This window comes from Oreochromis aureus, linkage group 18, assembly GCF_013358895.1.
Source record: "Oreochromis aureus strain Israel breed Guangdong linkage group 18, ZZ_aureus, whole genome shotgun sequence".
Lineage (NCBI taxonomy): Eukaryota > Metazoa > Chordata > Actinopteri > Cichliformes > Cichlidae > Oreochromis > Oreochromis aureus.
This window is the reverse complement of record NC_052959.1, coordinates 5,318,047-5,344,363: the sequence shown is the minus strand read 5'-3', so window position 1 is coordinate 5,344,363 and position 26,317 is coordinate 5,318,047. Positions and strand designations below refer to the sequence as shown.

General features: G+C 40.9%; 2 protein-coding genes across 10 annotated transcripts in view; one reads left to right on the top strand and one right to left on the bottom strand.

Annotated features, from left to right (window-relative positions):
• The window catches only part of ctnnd2b (catenin (cadherin-associated protein), delta 2b), a 198,488-nt gene extending 192,113 nt beyond the window's left edge, over positions 1–6,375 (top strand). For all 9 annotated transcript variants that reach the window (XM_039602850.1, XM_039602849.1, XM_039602843.1 and 6 more), the window contains 3 exons: positions 299–427; positions 1,650–1,726; positions 3,643–6,375. In XM_039602850.1, the coding sequence (XP_039458784.1) occupies positions 299–427; positions 1,650–1,726; positions 3,643–3,906 (470 nt within the window). In that variant the 3' untranslated portion in view covers positions 3,907–6,375. The remainder of the gene's footprint in view (positions 1–298; positions 428–1,649; positions 1,727–3,642) is intronic.
• A 7,646-nt stretch (positions 6,376–14,021) lies between these two features.
• LOC116317844 (ankyrin repeat domain-containing protein 33B-like) lies at positions 14,022–16,624 on the bottom strand. The gene is made up of 4 exons (XM_039602717.1): positions 16,373–16,624; positions 15,950–16,090; positions 15,674–15,837; positions 14,022–15,571 (listed from the first exon to the last, which is right to left on the bottom strand). The coding sequence occupies exons 2-4, from the start codon at positions 16,002–16,004 to the stop codon at positions 14,915–14,917; spliced, it is 876 nt and encodes a 291-aa protein (XP_039458651.1). The 5' UTR covers positions 16,005–16,090; positions 16,373–16,624; the 3' UTR covers positions 14,022–14,914.
• Positions 16,625–26,317: the final 9,693 nt, after the last annotated feature.

Genomic DNA, 26,317 nt, shown 5'->3' with positions numbered 1-26,317 from the left:
GCTCCCAGTACCCCTGTTTTTAACTCATTCCAGAGTGATGGTTAGAGCAAGTAATGCATACAGCGAAGCCACAGAGTTCTGTGCTTTCATTGGCAGGTAAATGCAAGAGCTCAGAGTGATGAACAAGTTCAAGTTGCTCTGAAAGGACTCCGCTGTGCTGCAAACACTTGTCCTCCCTTTTGTAGTTTCTTCCTGATGTGTATTGATAATGTGTTGACTGATCTAAGGTTAAACATACATGTTGTGTGTGTGTGTGTGTGTGTGTGTGTGTGTGTGTGTGTGTGTGTGTGTGTGTGTGTGAGTGCTCCTGCGTCCCCCAGGGAGATGATGGCGTTGAAGGAGAGGAAGGCAGACTACGAGTCAACTGGCAATGCCAGTTACCATAGCAGCAAGGGCGAGCACACATCCCGGAAAGACGCCATGGCGGGTAGGAATTCCAAACTGCACATTTGTCACAAACACACATAAAGCTTTTTCCAGCAGTGGTGATGGTTTTAGTATAAAGGAGTGTGCGTTTAGAGATACTAAAGGAATCATTTCATGGGAAATTATTTATTTTTATTCCGAGAGAGATCATGGCGGTGAAAAGATTAAAACCACTTTCATTTTTGTAGTTTAGCTTTGCCCAGAGATAAATCCACCTATCAGTGCTCATTACATCACACTTGTTATGTCTTTTTTGTTCAGTAGGTTGTTGTTATTGTGTTAAAGCTGACATTGTGCAAGAACATCACAGATGACTCAAAATAGATTTAATCAAGATGTAGCTAGTTAGTGTGAGAGTCTTAGAGATGCTGGTTAGTTAGTTAGCTGGTTAGCTAACAGACAGCAAGAGGCAGCTTCAAATTTCTCTATAAAAATTGTCTGAAAAACAGACACCAATAAATTAGACTGAATCTTTCCATTTTAAGCCACTCCAACCATAAACCTTCTTATATGCATAGGCTGTATATAAAAGATGGATGTTGCCACAGTGACATGACCAACTGGTCAGTGAAGTCCCTTTATGAGCCCTCAAGCTAGTATTTCTACCCGTGCTATGTTAGTGCTTTAAAATTGAATGTGTCAAGTGAAGGGTGGCTTTGACTAAGAAACTTAGAGACGCTGCAGACTCACATGAGCAGCCACTTATCAATCTTTTTATGGCTACCCAACTAGCATCTGAGACCACTGACTGCTGCTGTCTGCTCACTTTGCACACCTGAAAGCTGTGTCTGTGTTTTCTTTCTGGTCCATTGAGCTAAGTCAGTTCTGACCTCTGGCCTCTAACACCAATCTCCCCATTGGAAAGCCTTAGGCTGTTGCACCATCATATCTTATAAGGAACTTTTCATTATCAGCAGGCTTTTTCTTCCAACATCACCATCAGCACAGAGCTTTAATCTTGTTGTCAACATCCTGGGTTTTAGCCAGGGTTTCATTGTTGTATGGGGTCTATTCTTGGAGAGAGTTCACACCAAGAGCAGTTGTTACACGGGAAACAAAAAAATCCAATCTCTCCTTAATCACCATTCATCTTCCTCTTCATTAATGTTAATGCAGCAGGTGTCCAGCTGATACCACTGACAGCCTACTCCCATTTGATTACTTTAATTATAAAAACTGAGTAAACGATTTAGAGCATGAACTCATCCTCACTATGTCTGCAGGTCAAATCTCTGGTGGGTCTTCAACACTACACAGAGGAGCGTATGTGTCCCCAACCGATGACCTGAAGTATAATCAGGTATGAAAAGTCCCTTTCTTTAGGAAACACATTCCATACTCAGGTTTCATGTACATGCTAAAGGTGACTTGTTACCTCTAGCTGACACACCAGCATTAAAGGGGACAAGAAACGCTGCACATATAAAGGCTAATTTACATCATGGAGCCCTGCTCTCAAAAACTAACATAGGTTTAACACTGTGAGGCTTAACATTTTTAGAACATGTTTAGCGTAATCATCACTGGGTTGGTTGGTTGGTTGGTTGCGGCTAACAGACTTACATTAGTTTATGTTAGCAAACTAGTGACACAATTGATAACTCAGTGGAAAACAAGGGCACTGAAACTAAAAAGCAATCTAAGGGGGTCACTTTGAACTGCCCCTATCTGCAAAAATGAGTTTTATGTTGAAAAACCAACAATAAACTGTCCACTGTCACTCTGTCTCTTTAGCAGTAAGTGTTTGTTGCTGTTGTTTGTCATTGTTTGGCTAGCTGCACTGAAACTGAAAAGTAATGTAAGGCTTTTATGAATGAAGACAGTGTGGAGGACTTTTTTTTCCACTGAGTTATTGTTACTATTTAGACTTACATTAGTTTATGTTATCTATTATCAGCAAACAACCACCCTACCCAGTGAAATCACGTTCCATACTGGCACAAGATGGCACAGCGGTAAATCTATGTCATTTTTTGGGAGCAGGGCTTCATAGTGTAAATTAGCCATTATACATGTCCACTATAAACTCAGAAGGTTCCTTCCTTCATGAAATGAGTTACTAACACTACAAGAAGCAGGTGTGAATAAAAATAAGATGTAAAGAGAGAGGAAAAAATAAAAACACCGAAAGCAGGTTAGTGATTATATTTGAACTCAATAGTTTAAGATGCTCCGGGTTCACTGAGGAAACGTTTGAACACCCACAACACTCAGCATCTGATAGACTAGAAAGCATTAATGTTTCCATGCTGCGCTGCCAGCTTTATTCAATTCTTTATGACTCATCTCACCTTTAAGAGAAAGATCTGCTGTATAGTTCTAGGTGAATAGGAAATATCACAGTGAAACTGAATCGTATAGGTTTTAATAGTGATACTATAAAGGCACTATGAAGTCCTAAAAGCTCACTGTAAACCTATGAAGAATGCCGTTTAAGCACTATGGCAATAAACCTGTGAACTCCAGTTATTCTCACAGTCTAGTCTTTGGTTGGACGGTGTTGCCGGTAAAAGCTTATCGCTACCCATCGCCCACTTTGATGAAGCAGTGTCAGAACCCAGTTTTATTGAGGTTTTGCAGACATGTGACCACTAACCATGTGATGTTACCTTATCTGCCAATTTGGACATGACATTGACAATAATAGTGACAATGTAGAATCAAGTGAACAGCGTCCCAGTCACACACGCTTACAGACAGATGCATGACCATCTGTCAACTACCTGTTGCTATGGAAAAAAAGCTCCTCGTGGTTGCTTTGGTCACAAGCATATTGCTGCGGTGGTAATTTTAATAGAAGTGATGGACTTGTGTATAAATACTGGCCAGCTGCTCTCTGAGCTGGAGTGAAACTGTAAAAATTGCAACACAAATTGGAAATTTGCCTTTAAGGTTAAAGTTCCAACTTTTGAAATGTGAACCGTAAGGCACGACTTTTACCTTGAAGGCGAACATCTCCATTTCCTGTTTGTGTCACACCTTTTTTAGATTTTACTGCCACTCATCTAGTAGTTAGTAGTAGACATCTGCTAGCAACCAAAGCAATCGCTTGGAGGCTTTGTATTGTATCACATCCAATATGGTGGACGACTCTATAGCAATGTGCAGTGTCACATGAGAAACCTCATGGTTCCCAGTACTCCCCTCACTCTCACATGGTGACTTGGACCAATCATGATTGGTCATATGTAATGACTGTGCTCTCCTTCTTTCTAGGTATCTTCTCAAGGCTTGCCATCAGAACCCTACCCCCCTTTCCAAAATCCTCCTCCACCCGACAGCAGCAACTACGAGGATCAGGCCTGCTATGAGAACCAGGTTCATGCTGGAGGGCGTCCCCCGCAGGGTGACCTTAACATGCACCTGCAGGGCCTCAAGTCCACCGGCAACTATGTAGACTTCTACTCAGCCTCACGGCCCTACAGCGAGCTCAACTACGAGACCAGCCACTACCCAGCCTCACCAGACTCCTGGGTGTAAGGGGAGATGAGGGAGGAGGAGGAGAGTACGGATAACAGAAAACCCAGAAGTGAAGGGGGGGTGGCTTAAAGGTGGAGTGAAAGAAGATGAAAGGACAGGTTCCCTTCCTCCCTCCCCATCCTCCCCTGTAGTTCCTGAGTAGCATCATAGATAGCAGGACGATGAAGGGGGAGGATGGAGCGCATGAAAGGAGACGCGGGGAGAAAGCTTGATAGACATTTCACTCCTTTCAGGGACATCTCGGAGAGGAAGGAGAGGACCAGAAGCAAATCGAGGAGTGGCCAAGCATGTGCATGCACACCACCAACCAAACTGACCGACACATTTTCTTTCTGTGTTTCGTTTGTGATCAACAAGTGGTAGAGAAGGTTCACCAGACAGAAAGAGCGCCCGGTTCTTGTAGGCCTCTGGATACAGAATGTTAATCGGAGAATAACCCAGAGAGAGAGAAGAGAGTCGGGACATGGAAGGAAAGCGGGAGAGCAAAAGTTGGCAAATGGTTTTGCGATGAAGAAGGACGATGAAAGATAAACGTGGATCGGTGGACTTGAGGATGAGAAGTTTTGCAGCGAGTCAGAGATATCCCAAGAGGAATCTGTAAATATGTGGTATAGCATCCATGGGTTTTAGTAAAGTGAAGCACAAGAGCTGTAGGACACATAGGACGTCTGTCACACAAAACTTTTCTTTCTGTCTGTGGCTTCAGCGTGACGTTTTCTCTGGGCAAGAAAGACTTTTGGTCATTTGTAACACTTTTTTTTGTGTTTCTACTTTTTTAATTCTGGTTGTATAGTATTTGATGTACACTGTACATTTACGGAGATGCATTGCGTACTGTACATTGCACTATTTTCTGTGTCATGTCAGGCCTTTTGCCACTGGTTCCGACTCACCTCCTCACCAAGTACACCCCCTTACCCGAACACACACAGACACACACAGACTTTCAGAACTCATATCATGGATGTCGCTAATGTGAAACACTGGATATGAATTGCAAGGTCACGGTGCTCCTTTCCACTGCCCTACAGTTAGTACAGCTGCCAGAACTGCTAAAGAAAGGGTGTTTTGGGTTTTTTTTTAGATTTATTTTGTAAGCTAGCGTCACATCTTCTCCACACCATTTCCCTGCTTTTATCCACCCCCCCCCCTCCTTCAAGTGACCTGTGTTCATCGTGTATATAACCGTGCCAAACGAGGGATACTTCCCCTCAGCTGAAAGGGGAGTGTTGACGGTGCATTCAAGGGTCCAAGTTGAGCTGAAGGTTTTCAGCTGAACATCCTCGCCGTTCTAACGATGCCACTTTGTAAATGCTTTGGTTTTTCTAAACTGTGTTTTACTGGGATGAAAACCGTCTAACTGCACCGAAACTCCCGAGTAAAATCGTAACAAGAAAAAAAAAAAAAAAGAGAAGAGAAAAAGGAAAATCGCGGAGGGACTGTGGAGCCTCACTTCCTCCAAAGCTGTACAAAATTAGTTGATTTCTGTGTTGTAAATTAATTCATGTTTGAAGTACAAAAAAAGAAAAAACTTTTCTGAGAGATGGTTGGCAATTCTAACTTCATGGTAGACAACAACTGTTAATAGAGTACGGATATATATTATATAAATATAAATATATACTTTTTATGTGCAGATGTGGATGTCACTTATAGCAGCAACATTATGGAAAAAAGACTTGTTAAAAAAAATCAAAAAAACAGCTACATGTAGGAATTTTGTTCACAGTTAATTTTCTGGTCAGCACACTAAAATTGTCGACTTTGTGTAGTAATGTTGTTGCTATGTGGAGTAGAGTAGACCAGGGCCCAGGGATCCACGTCGTCACTGAGGCAGTCTAGCAAAGGTGCTACATCCGTGAGAAGTATTTCCGACACGTCTGTATTCTGTCTGTGCACAAAATGTTTTCAGACTCCACCCATCGTGCTGCATTGATAAAACCACCGGAGTGTGTCACCAGTGCACCTCTGCTTTTTAGATGATTTGGTCTCAAATACCAAAACATGCACCCGTCAATGCATGCCCATTTTGTTGTCAAACTGAAATATCTTTTTTCTTTTCTTTCTTCTTTTTTTTCCTGTAAGTGAAGAAAGCTAAATTGTGAAAGGTGACAACAGACCCTGGTTCTCCCTACCCACTGCTGTTTAGAAGTCCTAGAGGTCATCTTCTGATGCTTGATAAAGCCACTCGTAATGCAGCTGCCCGCCACCCACCTCCACAAACACACACTGGATGGAAAGCAGACGTGCTGTATTTTTGTTAGTAAGCATCTGGAAACTGACAACGTTATGTATGTCCTTGTGATCCTTAGGCAGAGAAAACTTACTATGAGACCTGTATGGAGATATAACGTCGGTGACCTTTTTGTTGCTAGACCAAACGTGTTTTAAAAAGAGAAATTGTGAATCTTTCTATTGCCTCAAACAGACTGCAACTGCTCCAAAAAATATAAACGAACCATCAAAGAACCTCTGATTCTGAGAGTTTGTTTGTTCTGGTGTCAAAAACAAAGCTGTTTACGACTGAAGTAGTGCTCCTGGTGCAAAATTGAGGAGTCTTTTCGCCAATTCTATTCAGTTTTATTTATATTGCAGGTAAAGACTGTGATATAAATAAATAAATAAATAAAATGATAGAAGCCTCCAGCAGAACCAGGCTCAGGGAGGGGCGGGGCCATCTGCCGCGACTGGTCGAGATAAAGGCTAATTGTAATTAAATGAGCTACACAGATTAACCTGCAGAAAAACAGGAAGGGACACAATACCGCAGTGATCCAATAGCATGCTATGCTATTCTCCCATGTTTGTCTTCCTCATTATATTATCCTAACTTTTTACCACATACTCTCCAACCTGTTGAAATGTAGGCTTGATTGCATGAGGCACTCTGACAGAGCTGGCAATGTACCATCACCAGCAGCAGCCGTGGCACCACATCAGTGGAAAAAAGGTATTCTGTGTTTTTTCCAGTGTGCTGTGTCTGCAGAACAGCTTCGGTTTTATTGTTTGGCATCCCACTTTCCAGGGAGTTTTACCCACCCTTCTTTCAGTACAGGACGGAAATCTGTTCGCTAGAGTCAGACATTGTTCACATCACAGGAAACACATTTCTATAGTTGCTAAGTCAACCAGATGTCCTACTTTGCAGGACTGTAAGGCATTTTTATCCCTTGTCTCCTATCCCTTATACTGAGAGTTCTCCAACACATCTGTTCCTGTGTGGGTCCAGCCTCCTCCCACAGTCCAAGGACGTGCGTGTTCAATTAACTGGTGATTCCAAATTGGCCATACTTATTGAATTGAGAGTGTGTGTTTGTCTGCCTCGAGCTGTGGTTTGACTGGTGACCTGACCAGTGCGTACCCACCTGTCACCCTGTGTCAGCTGGGATAGGCTCCAGCTCACTGTGAATAAGCAGTTAGGAAAGCGGATGTGTGATTGGCTCAAATTTAAAAAAGAGAGAGAACAGACGCGAGTCTCACAAGAAATGTGTGAGTCAAAGTGAAATGTGTCAGTCTGTGGATCATCCCCCTTAAATAATGCCACAAAGAGCAGGAGCTTTAACATTTAACAAGGATTACATAAGTATACAAAAGTTATTGCACAACACCATAAATGCTTATGTGCATTCACATACGATATTTGTGTCCTTCATAGTTTGTGTTTTTGTTCTCTACTTATGAAAATATCCAAACTTAGACTCTTGTCCCATGCTCAAACTCTTTCAGCCACATTTAGCTCCAAGGAAGGACTATTTTTACATATTTCCTGGTCCTGGGACAGTGCACACTCATGGTTAGTTGCCAGAAAGCATTCTTATGTGAAACTAACAATAGAATACAAGTCATTCAGTGGTCCCTCAGCCCACTGCAGACTGAAGCAAAAAAGGAATCCAACCATGCTTTGTTAAACACTGACATACAGAGTGCTGCAGGAATGAGTCCTAAACCCCTGAAATAAGTCATTAATGTCCAGGTCACTTCCTGGGGGTTTGGCTAAGATGCCTAAAATATGGTCTGTGGTTAACATGAGCTTTTACTTTTTACCTGCATCATATAATATAAAAGTATCCCGCTCATGTGCTGAACCTTTCACATAATCAAGACGCATTATTGCTAACAAGTCACTAAATGAGACAACAAAAGTTGTTGGAGACATTTGAGGTTGTCGTGCTTAAAATAATTATTGGGATGTTCAAATCCAATTCGGGTTTTTATTTTTGGCGGGTACATTTGAAGATCATAGAGTTCTGTGGGAAATAAAAGTATCCAAGTTTTATTTTAAACAAAGCTTTTTTCTCAGTGTTTCACCATCCTAGACAAAATCCCTGAAACCACAGAGATGCTACCTTCATGTAACGTCCTGCAGATGCAGGTTTGGTCTGAATCCAGCAGAGCACCTTTGGGGTGACACTGAACAGGAAATTGGCAGCATGACTGTGTGACTGACAAATCTGCTGAAGTGATGTGATGTGTCAGTCAGCATGGAGCCAGATCTCACTCACAGGAAGGTTTTCAGCATTTTGTGGAAGCTAGGAACAAAAACTGCCCTGTGAGTAAAGGGGGCGGGGTCTAACTAGCAGCAGTTTGCTGCCTCTAGTAAACTAGATGAGTGCACATGTTGTGTTAAAGATACTGCAAATAGAAACTGGGAGAAGAATTAACCAGTGTGGTATAGCACATTGTAGAGACTATTAACACAAATGTTGCTCATCGTTCAGGCACAGGACAAAATGTGGCTGTAGCCTTTGCTATTTACCTTTAATTCTACCATTTTTACTTAGATAAGATCAACACACCGGTGTGTTGATGTGGCGTAATCAATGGAGTTTTGCAGTGGTCTCTGTGTCAGTGCATCTGTGTGTGGGTCTGTGTGCAGGTCCATCTATGCAATGACTTCATTTTGGCCTGTAAAGGGTCATGAGTGCTCTCTGGTGGTCATTAGAGAAACTGCATCACGGGTCATGGTGGCGGCCATTTTAGTCTCCGAGGCCTGTTCTGCATGACTTTCTGCAGATAGATCACCACACCACAGACACACAGCATCTGTGAGAGCTGGGGGGGGGGAGTGTGGCTACACTGTTGGAGTGCAGAGCAAAGTGAGAGAGAAGCTCAAGAAGTAAAAACTGGACGTCCTGTAAGTTTTTCACTGACTCTGGAAGCTGATCTAACAGCTTCTGTATCACGCAAACAGTTTCTTTCTGTGGTCGGAGTATATGATCGAGTGTGGGAATCCGACCAAGTCTAATAATTACATGCTAGTAGCAACAAATACAAAAAAAAATAATATTGCAAAAGTGCTGCTGTGATATCAAAGACTAATTAAAAGAGCTTTTCAGTTTCCAGCCACATGGGTTGTTTGCTAGGTAGCTAGCTTCACACACAAAGTCAGTATTTCAGTTGATTTGTATGTGTTCAATAACAAACTACAGAGAGAAAGATGCAGTTAGAGCCCTTGGCTGTCCTAAAACTGGCATTAAAATTCCCAAACAAGGCCTTCAATATGGCTTAAATGTTCTGGTTGAATATGATGTGTTAGATAAAGAAAAGGAAAACTTGTTACACGCGCGCAATAGCAAATCAAGGTAGAAAAAGTGTTAACATTCAAGGAAACGTTGCAGTATCTCCACCAGACCTATTAGATTTGCTTTTACTTGTCCTCTGAGTCTACACTTTGTCCGAGAGGCTCATGTTGCTGCTTCTAAATCCCTCTCAAGTGTTGTTTCAGGTCCCTGTCAAAATGATGTATCCCCAAAGCAAGATCATTGTTTTTCGTTATGACTTCCAACTTTTGGCAGAGACTAAAAAGGTCCATGGAGAGAGGCTTTAACAGCTTTCGGTACAGTTCAGTATTGTGGCTCAGTCCTTCCTTCAACATGCCAGGCACATTTTTTTTAAAGTGCTCTGCTCATTCATCCCTTTGGTGTTTCATGTTTTACTGGCTCCAATTTACATCCTTACCCAGGTAACCCGGATTAAATATTAAAGGGATATTTAGCAGAGTTTGTCCTGCCCCGCAGCAGTACATGACTGTAATAAATCTGCTCTGCACAGCTCACTGCCAGACTTAAACATATAGTTTATTTAGTTTTTTTTGTCTGCAAGGACCTGTGCATTTTCAAGATCAGCCACTGACAGGCATAAATCAAATCAAAGTCCACTTTACATGATGTCTTGGTCAGTGTGATTCGACCTTCTCTGTACAGAACGTAGGTTCACAGAGTGTCCTCAGATTCTCTTGCCAAGAGTAGAAAATATCTGAGTCCTCATCTTAAAGACTTGGTGGCTGCTTTCCTCAAACGCAGAAAATGGAACACAGTGTTTACTTTTTTAAAATATAAAACATTTGCATGTTTAGATGATGATTAGACAAAGATGGCCCAAGCAAAAACTCTTAAAAACCAACACATCATGCCACGATCCAAAGAAACAAAGTCATTCCCATCTATCAGTCTGGAAACGGTTACAAAGCCATTTCTAAGGCTTTGGGACTCCAGTGAACCATGGCGAGAACCATCCATGAATGGAGGAACCTTGTGCCGTTATATCTGGCATAAAACTAACCCAGCATTTCATAACAAGAACATCATACCAAGAGTCAAACACGGTGGTGCTAGTGTGATGGTCTGGAGGTGCTTTGCCGATTCAGGACCTGGACAACTTGCTCTAATTAACAGAACCATGAATTCTGCTCTCTACCAGGAGATCCTGAAGGTAAATGTCTGACCATCAGTTCTCACTCTGAAGTTCAAACACACTGAGGTTATGAACAAAGATCCAAAGTACAGAAGCAACTCCATCCCTAAATCAAAGAAAGAAACAGAAGCAACTTTTTAGAGTGACATAATCAAAGTTTGGACTTAAATCCAATTGAGATGCTTTTCCTTTCATGCTTGCTTCATGCTTGAAAGGTTTCCAATTTGACTAAATGTAAACAATTTTGCAAAGATTGGATAAAAATTCCTCCAAAGGAAAAAAAAAACTCCCCAAGAAATCAGGAAGGGGGAAAGAACTTTTTCACAAGACTGTATAAAAAGGATGGAAAAATTAAGGCACCTTTATGTTACACTGGTTAGAGACCATGGCGCAGCTATTATTGTTGCTACCATCCATCCAGAGGTAGATCTGATCACTACAACTTTTTGCAATTGGTTGCTGAGAGCGAAAAAAGAAAGCAATCAATTGAATCTTTCCTAGTCACAAGGAGGTTTCCATCCAATTATCACTCTAGTGTGACTGAGGCTATAACCACAACACTGAGGCAATCTGGTGGTCTTGTGGCTCTATCTACCCTGACGGGAATATTATCTTCCAGGATAACAATACTGCATCAACAAAGGTTTGATAAGCTTGTGAAGGCCAAAGCAAAATAATTCACATCATTTTCAGTCACCTGATCACAACCCAGCTCTGCCCTCCACCATCATCAAAGCAGCAAATGAGGAAATATCTTTGGAAAGAGTGTTGTTCCATCTCTCCAGTAGACTTCGAGACTCGAGGAATCCATAACAAGGCACACTGAGGCGCCTGACTAGGATATTTATAGTTGGCTTTTCCTTTAACCCTGTGACATAATTTAATTGTAATGCTAGGAAATCAACACATATAATAATTCTGGCATACACTAATAACTACACATATTTGAATATTTCTAGGGCAGGGTTAGGGAAACTACAAACAATGGCAACTCAGACCTAGTAGAAACCACTGAGGTTGCATCCATCCATCCATCCATTTGCTTCTGCTTATCCTTTTCAGGGTCGCAGGGGGCGCTGGAGCCTATCACAGCTGTATTAGGGCGAGAGGCAGGCTACACCCTGGACAGGTCGCCAGTCTGTCGCAGGGTAACACATAGACATAGACAACCATTCGTGCTCACATTCACACCTATGGGCAATTTAGAGTTTCCAATTAACCTAACCCCACTAACTGCATGTCTTTGGACTGTGGGAGGAAGCCAGAGTTCCCGGAGAGAACCCGTGCAAACACGGGGAGAACATGCAAACTCCACACAGAAATAAGGTTGCATTTTATACATACAACGTCCTAATTCCACTATAATACCACATCTGATATTTTTTTCCTTCAGCCTTTTCTTCATACTAACACAACACATATATTGGTATCATATATAAGCACATGTAAACGTTTTTTTGTATTACGACCATTCTGGAGCAAAATTAGCCAAAATATTGAAGCATTGCACTGGAAGAGCTAAGGATGGCTTTCACACCATCACCAGTACTCACAGAGCACTGGATCTATACAGTACCTGACAGTAAACACGTCCTCAACATTAGCCAAAAATTGAAGTTGCCCTTTCTGACATGTTCTCAATAACGGATAATCTGGTTTAGATGGCCAATAGATGATGCAGGAGGCAGCAGGAATGATTTTCACACAGTGAATCCTCTCTACATTTGCCTGCACATGGGTGCAGTCTGACATCACGCAGACCTTAGAGTATGGAGCTGGCAAGTTTAAAATGTTTTAATGTCTGTCCAGAACAATTTGGACACGTGGTTCATCTCATGCACAGGGTTCGAGACGACCGTGTATGTTTCTCATGGTGTTTTTTTGTGAAGTCAACAAGTCACAGTCTAGCACTAAGCTGTTTATTTTTGGCGCTGCCTTTCAAATTCTCCACAAAGCCCTCACAAAGCCTGTGTGAGCTGGCTTCTCAGCTCAGCTATCAAGTGCTGCTCGTAAGCTCTCCACTTCCATGAAAATTCCTGTTGTACTATGCATTGATGTAAAATGGCTTGCTGGCTTCCTCCCGAATGTTCAGCTGTCCTTGTCTGCAGCTATCATCTGTGACAGCCAGTCACCAATCATCATTTGGCTGCGTCGGCGCTCTTCTCTCCATCCTGTTAAAATCCCTCCAACTGGCTGTCACCTTCCGGCTCTTTAAAGCCCCATTCCCGCCCTCTTGGTATTCCTCTCCAATAAATGTGTATGTCAGTTTCCAATACGTTGTGCCCTTTCTCCAAGGCTTTTACCCTTTTTTCTTCTAAGGCAAACGGGGCTTATGGACTGTAAAAGATGGACACAGCTTCCAAAACTGAAAAATCAGTGGGGAAGTGCTTTAACTTTAATTAAAAAAAAAATATTATGTTACATTTAGAGTAAATAGATGATAAGAAAGGGTCTAACAGACCTAACCGAGTTCTTCAGTTTACTTTATGCCAACTGCTAACTTAATCTACACCCTTTCCTGGTAAGATTAGAGTCTCAGTTTTGATCTCCTTGAATAGAACATGATGTCCAAACGTTCTGTTTGATAAGTTGCTGTCATGTGAGCATGCAGGGTCTCTCGGTTCTCAGCCAGAATCACCCCTCGCTCATCGGTCAAAATACCAAGATGAAATATGAGACATGAGGCTTCAAAACAGACCCTTACTAACCCATAGTGTCTCTATGATTTCTGTAAGACGACTCTTACACCTCTCATCCTGTTGCTGTTCTTTGTCTCCATCCAAACCCTTCTCTCCTGTTATTTTACGTCACTTCTGTCTTATCTTACAGCTTTCAGTGTGCTTAATCCTCTAAATATGATGTTATCTACACCAACCCCAACTTTAAACGAGCACTAACCCTAGAAAATCAGAATGTGCCATTTTTGGTTTTATTATATTGCTTGTAATTCCCAAGAATAAAAAAAGAGTCTATATTGGCTTTCTCCAAAATACAGAGTTAGGGTAGATTTAGGGTTCCTACGTATGATGGCTTAGTCCTCAGAAGGTCAACCATTAGCAATGGCTGGTGTGTTAAACCTGGATTGTTTCCAAGCAACAAGGTCAGCAGTGTGTGGTTTTCGCCTATAGGTGGGCTATGGTGTTGGGCGTTAACCCATCCCAAAGTAACACGTAACTGTATTCCCATTACATTTTTAAATAACACAGTAATGTCACATGTTATTGTACTAAATTGAGCAATCATATTATAGTTACAAGTATGCCATTACATGAGTTACAAAGGTTCTTAAATTATGTGAACAATGGGCAGGTAGAAGGAAAAAAACGATCAATTATGACTTCCTGATGTGCACTTGCACTACAATCAGATGATTTCAGTTAAGTGAGTAGAAATATTAAAACAAAAGGTCTACAACTTTTATTTTTATTGCACGAGAGAACAAGACTGCAAAGTGCAAACTGCATTCAGGACAGAAACATGTGTGTTATACTGCTAACACAACATCAGCTCTTCAGAGGCATCTGCACAGATAGCATGCTATTGCTAACACAAAGCTAGTGAATAGCTAGCTGAGCGGTATAGCTGAGCGGATGAAGAGCCCAGCCCAGCAGATAGAGCCTGGGTTTAGATAGGTAACAAAGGCAGTGATGAGGGGTTTTTTTTCCCTGTAATCCCTTTAAATTCTCTTTGTCCTGATTTCATTTTTGTGTTTTGTTGTAGGTTTTGTGTTTAAAGCTAACGCTGTGCCCTCATCAGGATAGGGATTTGTGCCAGCGTGTGGGACTGTAGCCTCAGGTTTATAGTTAATGTGACAATGCATTTCAGGACTTATTATAGAGTAACATGTAAGTAATGTAACCAGTAGTGTCCACAGATTACTTTCTATGATGACTAATTAAGTACTGGGTTACTTTTAAGAAAAGTAATGAGTAATGTGTGATGTTTTTCTTTTTTTGAGTAAGCACCTCAACACTCTCTGCCACATTCCATAGAATGCATAATAATACACAATGAATGTTGTCAGCATACCAACAGAAATAACAGATATTATGTTACATGTACATGATATTTTTCCTTGTGCTCCCATATCTGCCACATTCCAGCACAAAGTGCACCTTAAAAAGTAAGAGTAGTTTCAAGTAGAAAAAAGGCAACATTGCAGGAAACCCCAACAAAGAAGACGATGAGCAGTTTGGTTTACATTAACAAAGTGTCTTTTTCTGCAAGAATATGCATTTTGAGAGCCATGTCAAGATTTACACTGAGCGCTTTTAAGCTGCAGTAAGTCACGTCTCCTTTAGCTTTCTTTGGTCCTTCATCTTCTCCTAATTAGGGGTAGCAGTCGTTGCCGCTCCTCCTCCTGCATCCGCTCTATTTTCTTCATCTTATAATCCCACTTGGGTATCTGGAGCTGGTTCTGGTTACTGTTCCTTCTGAATTTTTCTGGTTTGTAGCTTGGAGCTGGGGCTTTGCAGAGCCTCACCTTGGGCACCACTAGGCCCGGCCTCACACTGCTTCTCCTCAGCATATGGAGTGGCAGCAGGCTGGCTCGTCTTATGGCCACTGTGGACGCCGCTGCCATGTTGCTTAGCAGCTGAGGCTGGAGACTGGCCCTCCGATCCTTCTCCCTGGGGATGAGGAGGATCCGTGAGTTCTGGAAAAGTTTCTTGTAGTTGTTTAGCCTCTCTGGGCCCAGGCGCTTCAGCTCCGCCAGACGTTGCCTCTTTAGGATCTCCTGCACCGCGTGACGACGTTTTCCGATGCACGGCGGGCTGCTCGGGCACACCGTGTGGCAAGCTGTAGCGATAAGCGGACTGGACAGTCCCGTGGTGATCCGAACCATGTGTTCAAGGACACCATCTTCCATAGGTTTTACCTTGTTGTTGATGTAAAATCTATAAGGGCAGCAGGAAAGAAGGTTGATCAAACGCTGCTTACAGGTCTTTGGCTCTTGGGCCTGGGCCACCAACTCCTGTAGAAGACCAAATATTTCATTTAAAAAAGAAATATTTAACTTGAAAATTGGATTATATTTTAAATGCGGTTGACCCATAATTAAGAAACGTGTATTAACCTCCAGCAGTGGCCACTCCAGGGAGAAGGAGTCACAGAACTGCTCAGGACAAGGGTTGGACATCAGCCGACTCATCAGGCGGGCTGTTTCATACCGACCGGTGAAGAGCGCCCACTCCTTGGGTGTCATTTTCCTGCCAAAGTCCCGAGCCTGGATATCACCTCCTGTATGGATTTTTGTGGGGGATTTTTTTGAAAATCACAATAATTTTTAGAAATGTTTTCTTTGTTTCCTCTCAGTGATGGGGCTTTCATGATCGTTATTGCATTTATATACCTGCCAACATGATCGCTCTAACGCACTCAGCCCGGCCCTGCATGGCAGCCTTCATCAAAGCTGTGAAACCGTGACAGTTCCTCCTCTCGATGTCCAGACCAGGAAAGTAGTTTAGAAGATAGTTTGAGATGATGGCATGACCTGCACAAGAAAAAACATGTTATGAAAGGAGCGCATTTGTATATTCCAGCAATTGCTTTCTTTCTTCTTTCTACGTCACTTCTATGACATTTTTCTGAAAACACAGTGTAGCAGTTTCCAGTGGCTGAAACATGAAGCCATTTCTAAAATGTCAAAAAAACTGTGTTTCCTTTAGTGGCCACTTGAGTCTGGCTTCAAAAGTCGTTCCCCATAGACTCTAGTGTTGAAACTCCCAACGTCATCCATGAAAATAGCACGTTTACTGCCTGAGAGAAAAATCACCTTCAGTCCAGAGCAAGTTTCCTCCTCCATAGCAGATGTGTAGAACCTGAATCTTTTTTATAATTCACCTTTTTTGACTTTGTTTGGTCTTAAAGTTTGCAGCATGCCTGCTATAACTGACAGGTGTGCCAACACAGGCAGGTGCTCCTGCAGGGCGTCACCTCTGCTAATTCCAGTCATTAAATCAGACCTTTTTGTGGTGCTGTTGAAGTTTGTGCTCCTGTTTTGGTGAGTAAAATTATATTTTATTCATTTATTTATTCATGTGTGTTGCTCCCATATGGTGCATGGATGCAACTTGCTAACCAGGGTTGCTAGCATTAGCTGATAACGTGATTTTATGTGAAAACTTTATGTAAATTGGTCAGTGTGAAAAACCTATCAGCTGTATGACTGAGAATTTTGATACAAGCAGTTATGGTGTTCACTGGTGATAAGGATAGTTGGTTAGCTTGCTAAACTGAAATAAGCATTTTAATTTAAAAACAAGACTAAAGATACTCATTCTAACTTCTGAATTGGCTCTTTCAGGTTTATTTGAGACAGCACTTTGAAAAGTGTTGCCATGTGGAATCTAAAAATACATCTATCACATTTGTGTTACACATATTTTGTAAAACTTTTTTTTGTAAAAATCTTAGTTGTGACTCATTAATTTGCATATCTTCCTCTTTCACTTAGTTTTTTTTTTTGCAGGATGAAACCACACTAGTGCTACAAACCCTAAATAATGCCAAAAACTATGTCAGATCAGTTAGCACTGAGTCATCAAGCAAACTGTTTAGTGTGCATTAAGATCAGGATGTAGTAATTATGAGATTTTTTAATATATTTTCTTAGAAATGCGGAGCAGTTGGCTGCAACATTCCTAAATGAGCAAAACTAGAATAAGGACATGTGAGCACGATACAGTTTTAGCATTGGGCTGGACATGAATTCATTACTGCTTTCATTCCCAGACTAAGTCTAGACTTATTCTAGAGTTTAGTAAAGGGTCAGGAAGCACTTTTGTGATGGTGCAGTCCTTTCGTGGTGGTCGCCTGAGTCGTCTGAGGTGCTGCTAAGGATTTTTCGTGTGAAACAGGATCAATACTTTTTTAATGAAGCAGAAAATGAAGAGCAGCCTACAGCTATTCATCACTGGCCACAGTGAGCCATTCATCATTGTTAGCAGATGAGAGGCCAGGGCGCCATGTCTGATACATGTGGCTGCATCACTATGAAATTACTTATGATGGTACCGACTAATGTGAGCAAATAACGGTGATTCTCGCAACGGGAACCACCAGACCCCATTGTACAACACAAATCATAATTTGGATCTATTAAAATCAGTGTGACTCATTTCTATGCGGTAGATTTTCTTCCACCGTATAGAACTGTGCAAAAGTCGTGAGCCACCCCCCCATTTCTTTCTGTTTTGCTTCTAAGGAACCAGTCGTTCTTGTCACGTTTAAAGTGGTCTCAAGCAATAATTCTGTCGTCTTTCTGAAGAGTTTTTCTTTGGACTGAAAATTAGCAGCAACAGGTTTTATGGAGAGATGAATTCAAACTTAAAATTTTGGGTTCAAATCACTGTCAGCATTGTGAACAGAGGAGTAACAGGGAGTGTCTGACGCTCTGTGATCCTCACCAGCACGATCTTGTCAACACTGATACAATTCTGAACGCAGGAATTTGGGATCAGATTTTGTTTCACTGCACAGTACTATCGCGAAAGTATCTGATTGTCAACAGCTTAATTTTGCAGTATGACAATCATCCCAAACACGCTTCCAGGCCATGGAAGTGAAAAAGCTGCTGAAATCTGCAAAGTTACCCTGGAAACAAACTGAAAAGAAACATTTTAAATAAAAGCAGCGTGTGATGCTACTCATGCCTTCAGTTTCGATTAGTATTTCAATTAAATATTTGGCTTTTGAGGGTTTACAGACCTCCATATTAAAAAATAATAATAATTAAAATGTGTGGAAGGGAGCTGACTGTATTTACATAGTCCATCACTGCATGACTACACAGTGATGGATGCAAAAACTGAAGTAAACAGACTTTGTGTGCCTTTATGTACAGTTTAAGCCAAATATAGCTTCTTGTAATTTGCCTTTTGTTTTTCTGATAATGAATCAATGCATACTGCATGGATAACCCAAGTTTATAAATTAACCTGATCTCATGCTTTTCATTTAGACACACAAAAAAGCTGCAAATGAAGATGTTGCAGTAAAAAAGGCCCTACAGAGCATCTCAGGGAGGAAACTAAATTTTGTCATGTCCATGACATGTCCATGTCAGCTAACCGAAGCACATTTATGATACCTGATGATTTCTTCTAATACACAGTGATGCCCTTTGGAAGGTGCAGTTTGCCCACTACATTTCAGATGCTTCTTGATGTCATGAAGAAATAAAAATGAGCCTGGAAACGTAACTTAATTACAGTCTTCATACCAACACGGATACACAAAAGATTGCCCCCTTTCTTAATCAGCTCAGCCACTTTATTTGCTTCCTTCTGGACGTGAGCGTGCTTTTCAGAATTTTTCAGAACGGACAAGAAGTTGCTCTTTGGCGCAGCTTGGCTGGTTTTTCATTCTTTTTGTGTCTTGCTGGTTTCGTCCGACTCTCACATTCTCTTCTGATCAGATCAGCCACCTTGAAAGCTTCGTGTTGGATGTGGGCACACAGGACTTTGTTTTCCATGACGGTCCAGAAGCGTTCTTCAAAAACTATCTGCTCCATCTGTGGCACAGATGATTTTTCATCCTCCCAGAATTTTGGGATCCAGTTACCCACAGTGTAAATTTCCATCGTAAGATGGCCATAGGTGGTCACGTCTTTCAATTTAAACCAAAAGGTTTCATCGGAAAGACTTTCCAGCGTATTCTGGGATCTTTGGGCTTCACAGAATTGCATGTTTTACTGCATTTGTTGATGGAACATTTGCAAGGTTGGAAGAAAATTACAGATCAACAATTAGCAATCTGTAACATAAATGAAGTGTGTTTGTGGAGAAAACACAGCTCTGGAGCTGTGACATCATCACATTCTATATGATGTATAAATGATATCATATAGAATGTGATTGCCATGGAGGGTTTTTACACACACACACACACAATGTGATTGCTTCATCCTGTATCAGAACATAGTTAATAAACAATATAAATATTTATAGATGGGGGTGGGGTTACCTGCTTGAGCTGCAGTTATAAGAGCGGTGTTCCCCTCGTTGTCCTGCCAGTTAACATCCAGATACGGGCATTGAGAAAGAGCGATGACCACGTCCACATAGCCGTTATAGCACGCCATAATCAAGCCAGACTGAAACACAGAAACAAAAGGCCTTGATATCCAACGTTTTCTTTTTCTGTGATTTATTTCAGCTCCTAAAACACACACACACACACACACACAATTATTCTTATTTACAGTGAAGATTGTTGTTATCTTCTCTTTTTATGGCTCTATAAAAATATTCACCTCCAGGACAAAACGCAATGTGGTGATTGCCATAAAAAAATAAATCTTACTGGTCTGCCTGCTTACATGTGAGTAACAGGGTGGTGTTCTGTTTGGTTTTTGTCACAGTGAGTGGGAACACCACAGAGTGGTAATTCTGGCTAGGTTAGGGTTTCAGGCTAGACAATCTGTTTTTGCACTAAACAAAGTTGCTTTGAGCAGATTTGTTTTAAAAGGTCATCGCTGTTAAATCTTTTAGTGTATCTGGTCAGCAAAGTGGCACACTGCAGGTTCAGTTTGTAGATGACATTACTGTTAGTGTAGTCAATACTATTCAGTGTGTGTGCGTGCATTCCTGCAATGAACATACATTAAACCACAATGGATAAAAGCACACCTGCCATCTTCCATGACGGCTGTGATAGCACTTCTGAAGGTCCAGGCAAGCAAATAACTCTCATCTGGATAGATTACCTAAAAAGTCAAAGATGCTCCTGATTGTAAAGATCCCAGATCACTGATTGGTACATTCCTGTTTCAGTCATTCCAGTCAACTTCATCGCTGCTGAAGTCAAAATCATATAACTGATAACCCTAACCCTACCTTAAGCCTTACTGACTTTTTTGGAAAAACACCTATTTCTTGGTAGAAAACTTCTACCTCAGCTTACAGCTAAATGGATATTTTCTTTGTAGTGCTACTTCATTTTATAGAAAACTTTGTAGATTACATACATACATTCATTGTGAAACACATGATATTCTACAGCATGTTTAAAAGATAGTTTGTAGATCTGATTTCAATATTTTTTTAAATTAGTTTGATAGAAAAGACACTTGCAATATGTAATTACATTTTATTTACAGTGTTAAATATCTGTCGTATCAGCACCAATTACAAGTGAGAAATCCACAAACGCTGACGAAACAAATCATATGATCTAATAGAGTTTAGCTGTACTGTTACACCACATGTAATAGTAGGTTCATGTCCAGTCAAGACAACGAGACATTTCGTGCACATCAGTCTTCCCAAATCTTGTAGTACAACAATTCAATAGAAAATCCCCAAAATATTTTTCCTTTAGAAGATGCTTTTATTGCTCAACCAGAACTTGATTTCAAGGCAAGTAATGGCAATTATTCAACTTTAAGACAATAGCAGTGCCATGAAGTTAAACTACTAAGATTACAACTATTATTTTTGGTGTTGATTATTCACAAAACATGTCCTTGATTATTGGTCTCATTTAAATTTGTTTTTTGTCTGATTAACAGTACAAAACCCAAAGAGGTTTAGATTTGTGTGATTTTTCTTTAAAGGTTTAAGGATCTAGAATCAAAATGAGTGATTTTTCCTTGTAAATATGTCTTAAAGAAAGAAAAACAAAATCCACTGGTCACTGCTTTCTTTATCCATTTTGAGTGTGCACACATTTTCAGTTTGCTTTTGTTAGAAAATGCCAAAGTTTATGAATTGGGCACGTTGCTGGTAGATGCACAAGAAGACTGAGACAGGTTTTGAGGTTTCTGCTGCAGTCTCGGGCCAATCTGCTTCCAACACAACACATATTAAAGATGACAACCAGTTTGCAGTCATATACCAATAATTGGGTCTTTTGTGCTTCACAAAGAGTGCAAACAGTGAGTGGGCTGACTCCACAGTGCTGTGATTCCAAGAAGAATTTCCCATAGAGACAGCAGGTCTAAAGGGCATCGGGTCATCGTTTTTCAAAGACAGGGCAGCTGGAATAATACTCAGTTTTGGTTAAAAAAAAAAAAAGCAAGCTGTTGATAGAGATGATGTCAGCCTCAGTAATTCGATAGCAACACCTCACTCACTTCCATAACACCACATTCTTAATCAAGGTGACCCTAAGGACGCTGCTGTCACATTAATCCAGAACTACTCTCCTCTGTGTGTTCCAGCTCAAAAGACATACAGAATCTCCTAGCCAGTGCCATAGGGTCAGTGTGCAGAAATGTTCCGAAATAACTTCCCTTACAAATTTATCTTCAGATCAACAACAAAACACAGCTTTCTTAACTTTGTTAAGAACAACAACATGCCAAAAGAGCCAAGAACTGTGCAACAACAGTCGCCTCAAGGCGCTTTATATTGCACAGTAGATCGTACAATAATAAATACAGAGAAAACCCCAACAAACATATGACCCCTATGAGCAAGCACTTTGGCGACAGTGGGAAGGAAAAACTCCCTTTTAACAGCAAGAAACCAGAACCAGGCTCAGGGAGGGGCGGGGCCATCTGCTGCGACCAGTTGGGGTGAACTGCAGTTGACCAGTTTAGTGGTCAACTGCAGCTGGTCTCCAAAGTGAGCTATCCCATTGACTACCATGTTATAAAATGTCCAACTTTAAAGCATTAATGTGCTGTAAGTGTGCCTTTTAACAGCCTGGTACACTAAGAGATTTTTTTTAACCAACTGGAAATAGAAGTTAGATTTGTGACCCAGACTTTGATTAATAGACTATGAACCAACAACAATGGCAGCTGGAACCATTCCTGCCTGCTGGGCCTCACCTCCTTTGACTGAAGTCACAAAACTATGTGATAAATCTTTGATTGCTTACTGTGTGGTACGAATCGCCTACTAGTTTGTGTCTGTGTAGTTAGGCAGGTTCTTGGCACTAATTAGCCAATATGTGTGTGCAGCTTGCTAAGCAAACATGTGAAATTAGTACTCCACCCTTTCATCTAAATATGGAAAACATAGCAGCCTCTATGGTTCTTACCATTTAGCATCTGTTTGTGAATTAGTTGTTCTAAATTCACAGGTGGGCGCTAGCATTGGCAACTAAAACAACAAAGAAAACCAAAGAAGTAATCGTGGTGTAAAGTGGAAGTGATTCACTGGAAGTGGGATTTCTAAAAATGACAGAGAGACAGTGACCGGGTTTAAAAAAAGATCCTCACCTCACCTGTAGGTGAGATATTGGCAAGAATTTAAACTGAAAGTCACACATCTATCAAGAATGAAAAGGTATAAATTTCATGGTTATTTCATGGTTTTACCAATTCATTAGTAACTAAATTGTTTCAAATATTGTTCATTATTAAAGTGTTATTTGATTAGCTTTAATAAGCTATGAATAGGGCCAGTTTCTATAGTAAGCCTTTAAAGGTTGGGCCCTGGGAGCAAACTACATTGTGACACGGTAACTGTAGTCTGCACTGGCCCATCTGTCACTGAAGGCTTAACCAACTGCTCTGAACCTCCTTTAGGATCTGACCTTCAGTGTCCTACTGGGTTTTAAGAGCTGGACCATGCTCAGCTGACCTGACAGAAAAACCAGATATCAGTGATAGAGCAGGATGATGATATCATTCTATTACTCAATATACAACTACTAATAAAAAAAGGAGGCATAAAGGGTGTCATAAGAAAATCACAAGTGTGTAATATTTTGTTTTGCACTTTCAAATTATTTAAATTTAAAATTGCTTGAGGTGTGTAATCTGACACAGTGAATGGTGTGTTTGCTTAAATGTTTGTCAAAGTACTATCATCCCACCCAGGCACTTTTATTGGATGTTTTTTTTTTATCAACCTTAATATGGTTTTGTTATTGTTTGTAATGTTAAGTCGAGACCAAGGTAAGACCTACTGGCACATTACATGTACAGAAGCAAAGGTACTTATGAACACAACTATACTGATGACGTTGAAAGACAGCAGCACAGTTTTGTATTTGTACTGCTATTAATTTCTTCATAAAAACATTATTTATGAATGAAAAGTTTCATGAGACTTTGTCAAAGACGTTATTCTAATAAATGCACAGATACCAACTCTTCTGTTTCTGTCCGTCTCCTTCACCTCCTCTTCAGTCACTCCTTGTCTGATCATGATCTTGACAATGACGGCATTGTTGTTGCAGCAGGCCTTGAAGAAGGAGATGGGCTCTGGACTGTCGGAGCTAAACGAGCAGCGCATGTGAGAGGTGACTGAATTGTCGAGGGGATAGAAGGAGTCATCTGAGGCAATGCTCTGTGTGTCTGAGCGATCCGGCAAGGTGTCAAAGTCCAACTCTTCAAATTCTTGGTAGATGTCGTCCTCATCCTCCCAGTAATTTCGAGTGTAATCGACTTCAAGTTCCTCATTATCTGCCTCGCTTGATTCCTCGCTCTCATTGTTGTCTTTGCCAGCCTTGGTAATGGACATGACAGGAATATCCATATCCACTTTATTGGTTCTATACTCAGTCTTACTAATTCTGACTCCTCCAGCCACTCCATTCTCTTGAACCTTTGAACCTTTACCTTGTTCCTCCGTTATTAGCACCATTTAAATCCTCCTCCGTCCAAAACACTCTTAGAAAATCCTTGTGGGAGCCAGAAGAAGTCTAGGAATTCTCAATTACCTTGGAGTCCATTGGCTCTCTGAAATATGATGATTCCTTCTACCCCCCAGGAAACTCAATCCTGCCAGTTTCTCGACTTCCATCAGTTTTTTGCTGTGTTGGATTTCCCAAATGAACAAGGACAATCCTTTATCACTACTGATAAATCTTTGTCAGTGCCAAAGAGGTTAGGATTCCCGAAGACTCCAAAATGCTGTGTCATCAAAGGCTTGATCATGTGCATGATCAGTCACTCTGGACTGTTAGTGATGGAAAAAAAGAGTAAAGCAGAATAAAGCATCCTAATCTTTCTCTGATGATATTGTCAAATTTCCATTTTCAAAAAAAGTCAGAGAGAATTTTGAAATGCACGAAAGCCACCTCGCTTCTCCGTGTGACTCTTTGCAAAGGCGCCACCAGCCCCGTTCATCAGATTGTATGATCATTGTACTGGAAATCCAACATGCAGCTTGAATTTTCCAAGTCTCGGTTAGAAGTTAAAGCTGAAGTTGTCTTTGTGAAAGCAGAAGAACAGGCGCGGTCGTATTGGTTCAAAACTGACACGGCTGAGCAGTTAATCCCGTGTTTGCTCACGGGGGAACACTGGGTTTTCTTTGATGATCACCAGCAATGGGATTGGGAGAGAGATTCTGTTGAAGTACTGCGTGGTAATCCAATTAGATTTCTCTCTAGCTCTAGCCATTTGGTTACATTTACCTCCCCAGAAACTTTCGAACGAAGACGTTTGAACGTCTTCTGCTTCAACACAATAAACTAAAACTGAGAAGCACAAGTAGAAAGGACTGTTGAAACTCAATAATTTTGACAATTAGGTTTCTTCTTAATAGAACAAAATAAGCATTACTCTTTTATTTCCACAAGAAAAGCTATTGAAAGCACGCAAAACAAACCATATGGAAAATAAATGCAGCAGATGTTTCACCTAAAATAAAACACCCCAGTGTCACAAGTGCAGCTGGTCAAGCTGACGCCACCTCCCCCACCTCTGCTCTCAACGTCTTCTGCACTTAACACTGCCAGCTTAAATTGGATTTCTCAGCCACATGATCTCATTTGTATACAGGGTACTTTGGAAGGACTGGAATCACTTGGACCTAAAAGAGTTTAAGAATGTCACCTTCAACAACATCTAAGCTACAGCCTAGTTTGTTACAATACACTTTATTCACATCACCTTGTGATACCAGCATTCTCTGGATAAAGACATTATCTCTGACAAAGGAGAAAAGTGTATCAAAAATAGCATTACAGGAGGTAAGTTAAAGAAAATCTCAACGTCTAGAGGTGGTTGTTAAGTTATAGGCTTGGTTTTGTAAGTCATGTGATCCAAGCCATTTCTTTCGGTTTTGCACCACCATGGCCATATCATTTTACATGAATGCAAAATAACATGCTAAATAACTACAATAACATTTTGTGCACATATTTCTATGCAGTGTGTCGTAGTAACGTTGACCTTCACTACTAACTGTGTTAAAATTGCACATGATACACGTGTTTACTAAGCATACTGATTAGCATGCATTTTGATATGGCTGTGAACTTTTTTAAAATTTCGTTTAATTTTGTTAATCCAAAACTTTTCTTATCAGCAGTTGTAAGTGGCTGGAAATATCAACGAGTTAACGGCTGAAAAATTGCCATTTAGCTAGCTCTTGTACACTTATAGTAACCTCTTCCACAGCATGTCTTTATCCTGTCTTCCTTCTCTCTCCCCAACCGGTCGCAGCAGATGGCCCCGCCCCTCCCTGAGCCTGGTTCTGCCGGAGGTTTCTTCCTGTTAAAAGGGAGTTTTTCCTTCCCACTGTCACCAAAGTGCTTGCTCATAGGGGGTCATATGATTGTTGGGTTTTTCTCTGTATGTATTATTGTAGGGTCTACTTTACAATATAAATCGCTGTATAAATAAAATTGAATTGAACTGAATTGAATTGATAAACAAAGAAATAAACACAAAATTATACCACACAGTGAAACGTCTTTTGTTAAATTTTGTTTATTTGCTCCCATGACCAGTTTGTAGATCAGTATACTTGCTTACAATCTGGGCATCTGTATCAGACAGCTTGGGATTAATTGCAAGTAGTCCAGTCTTTGCCAA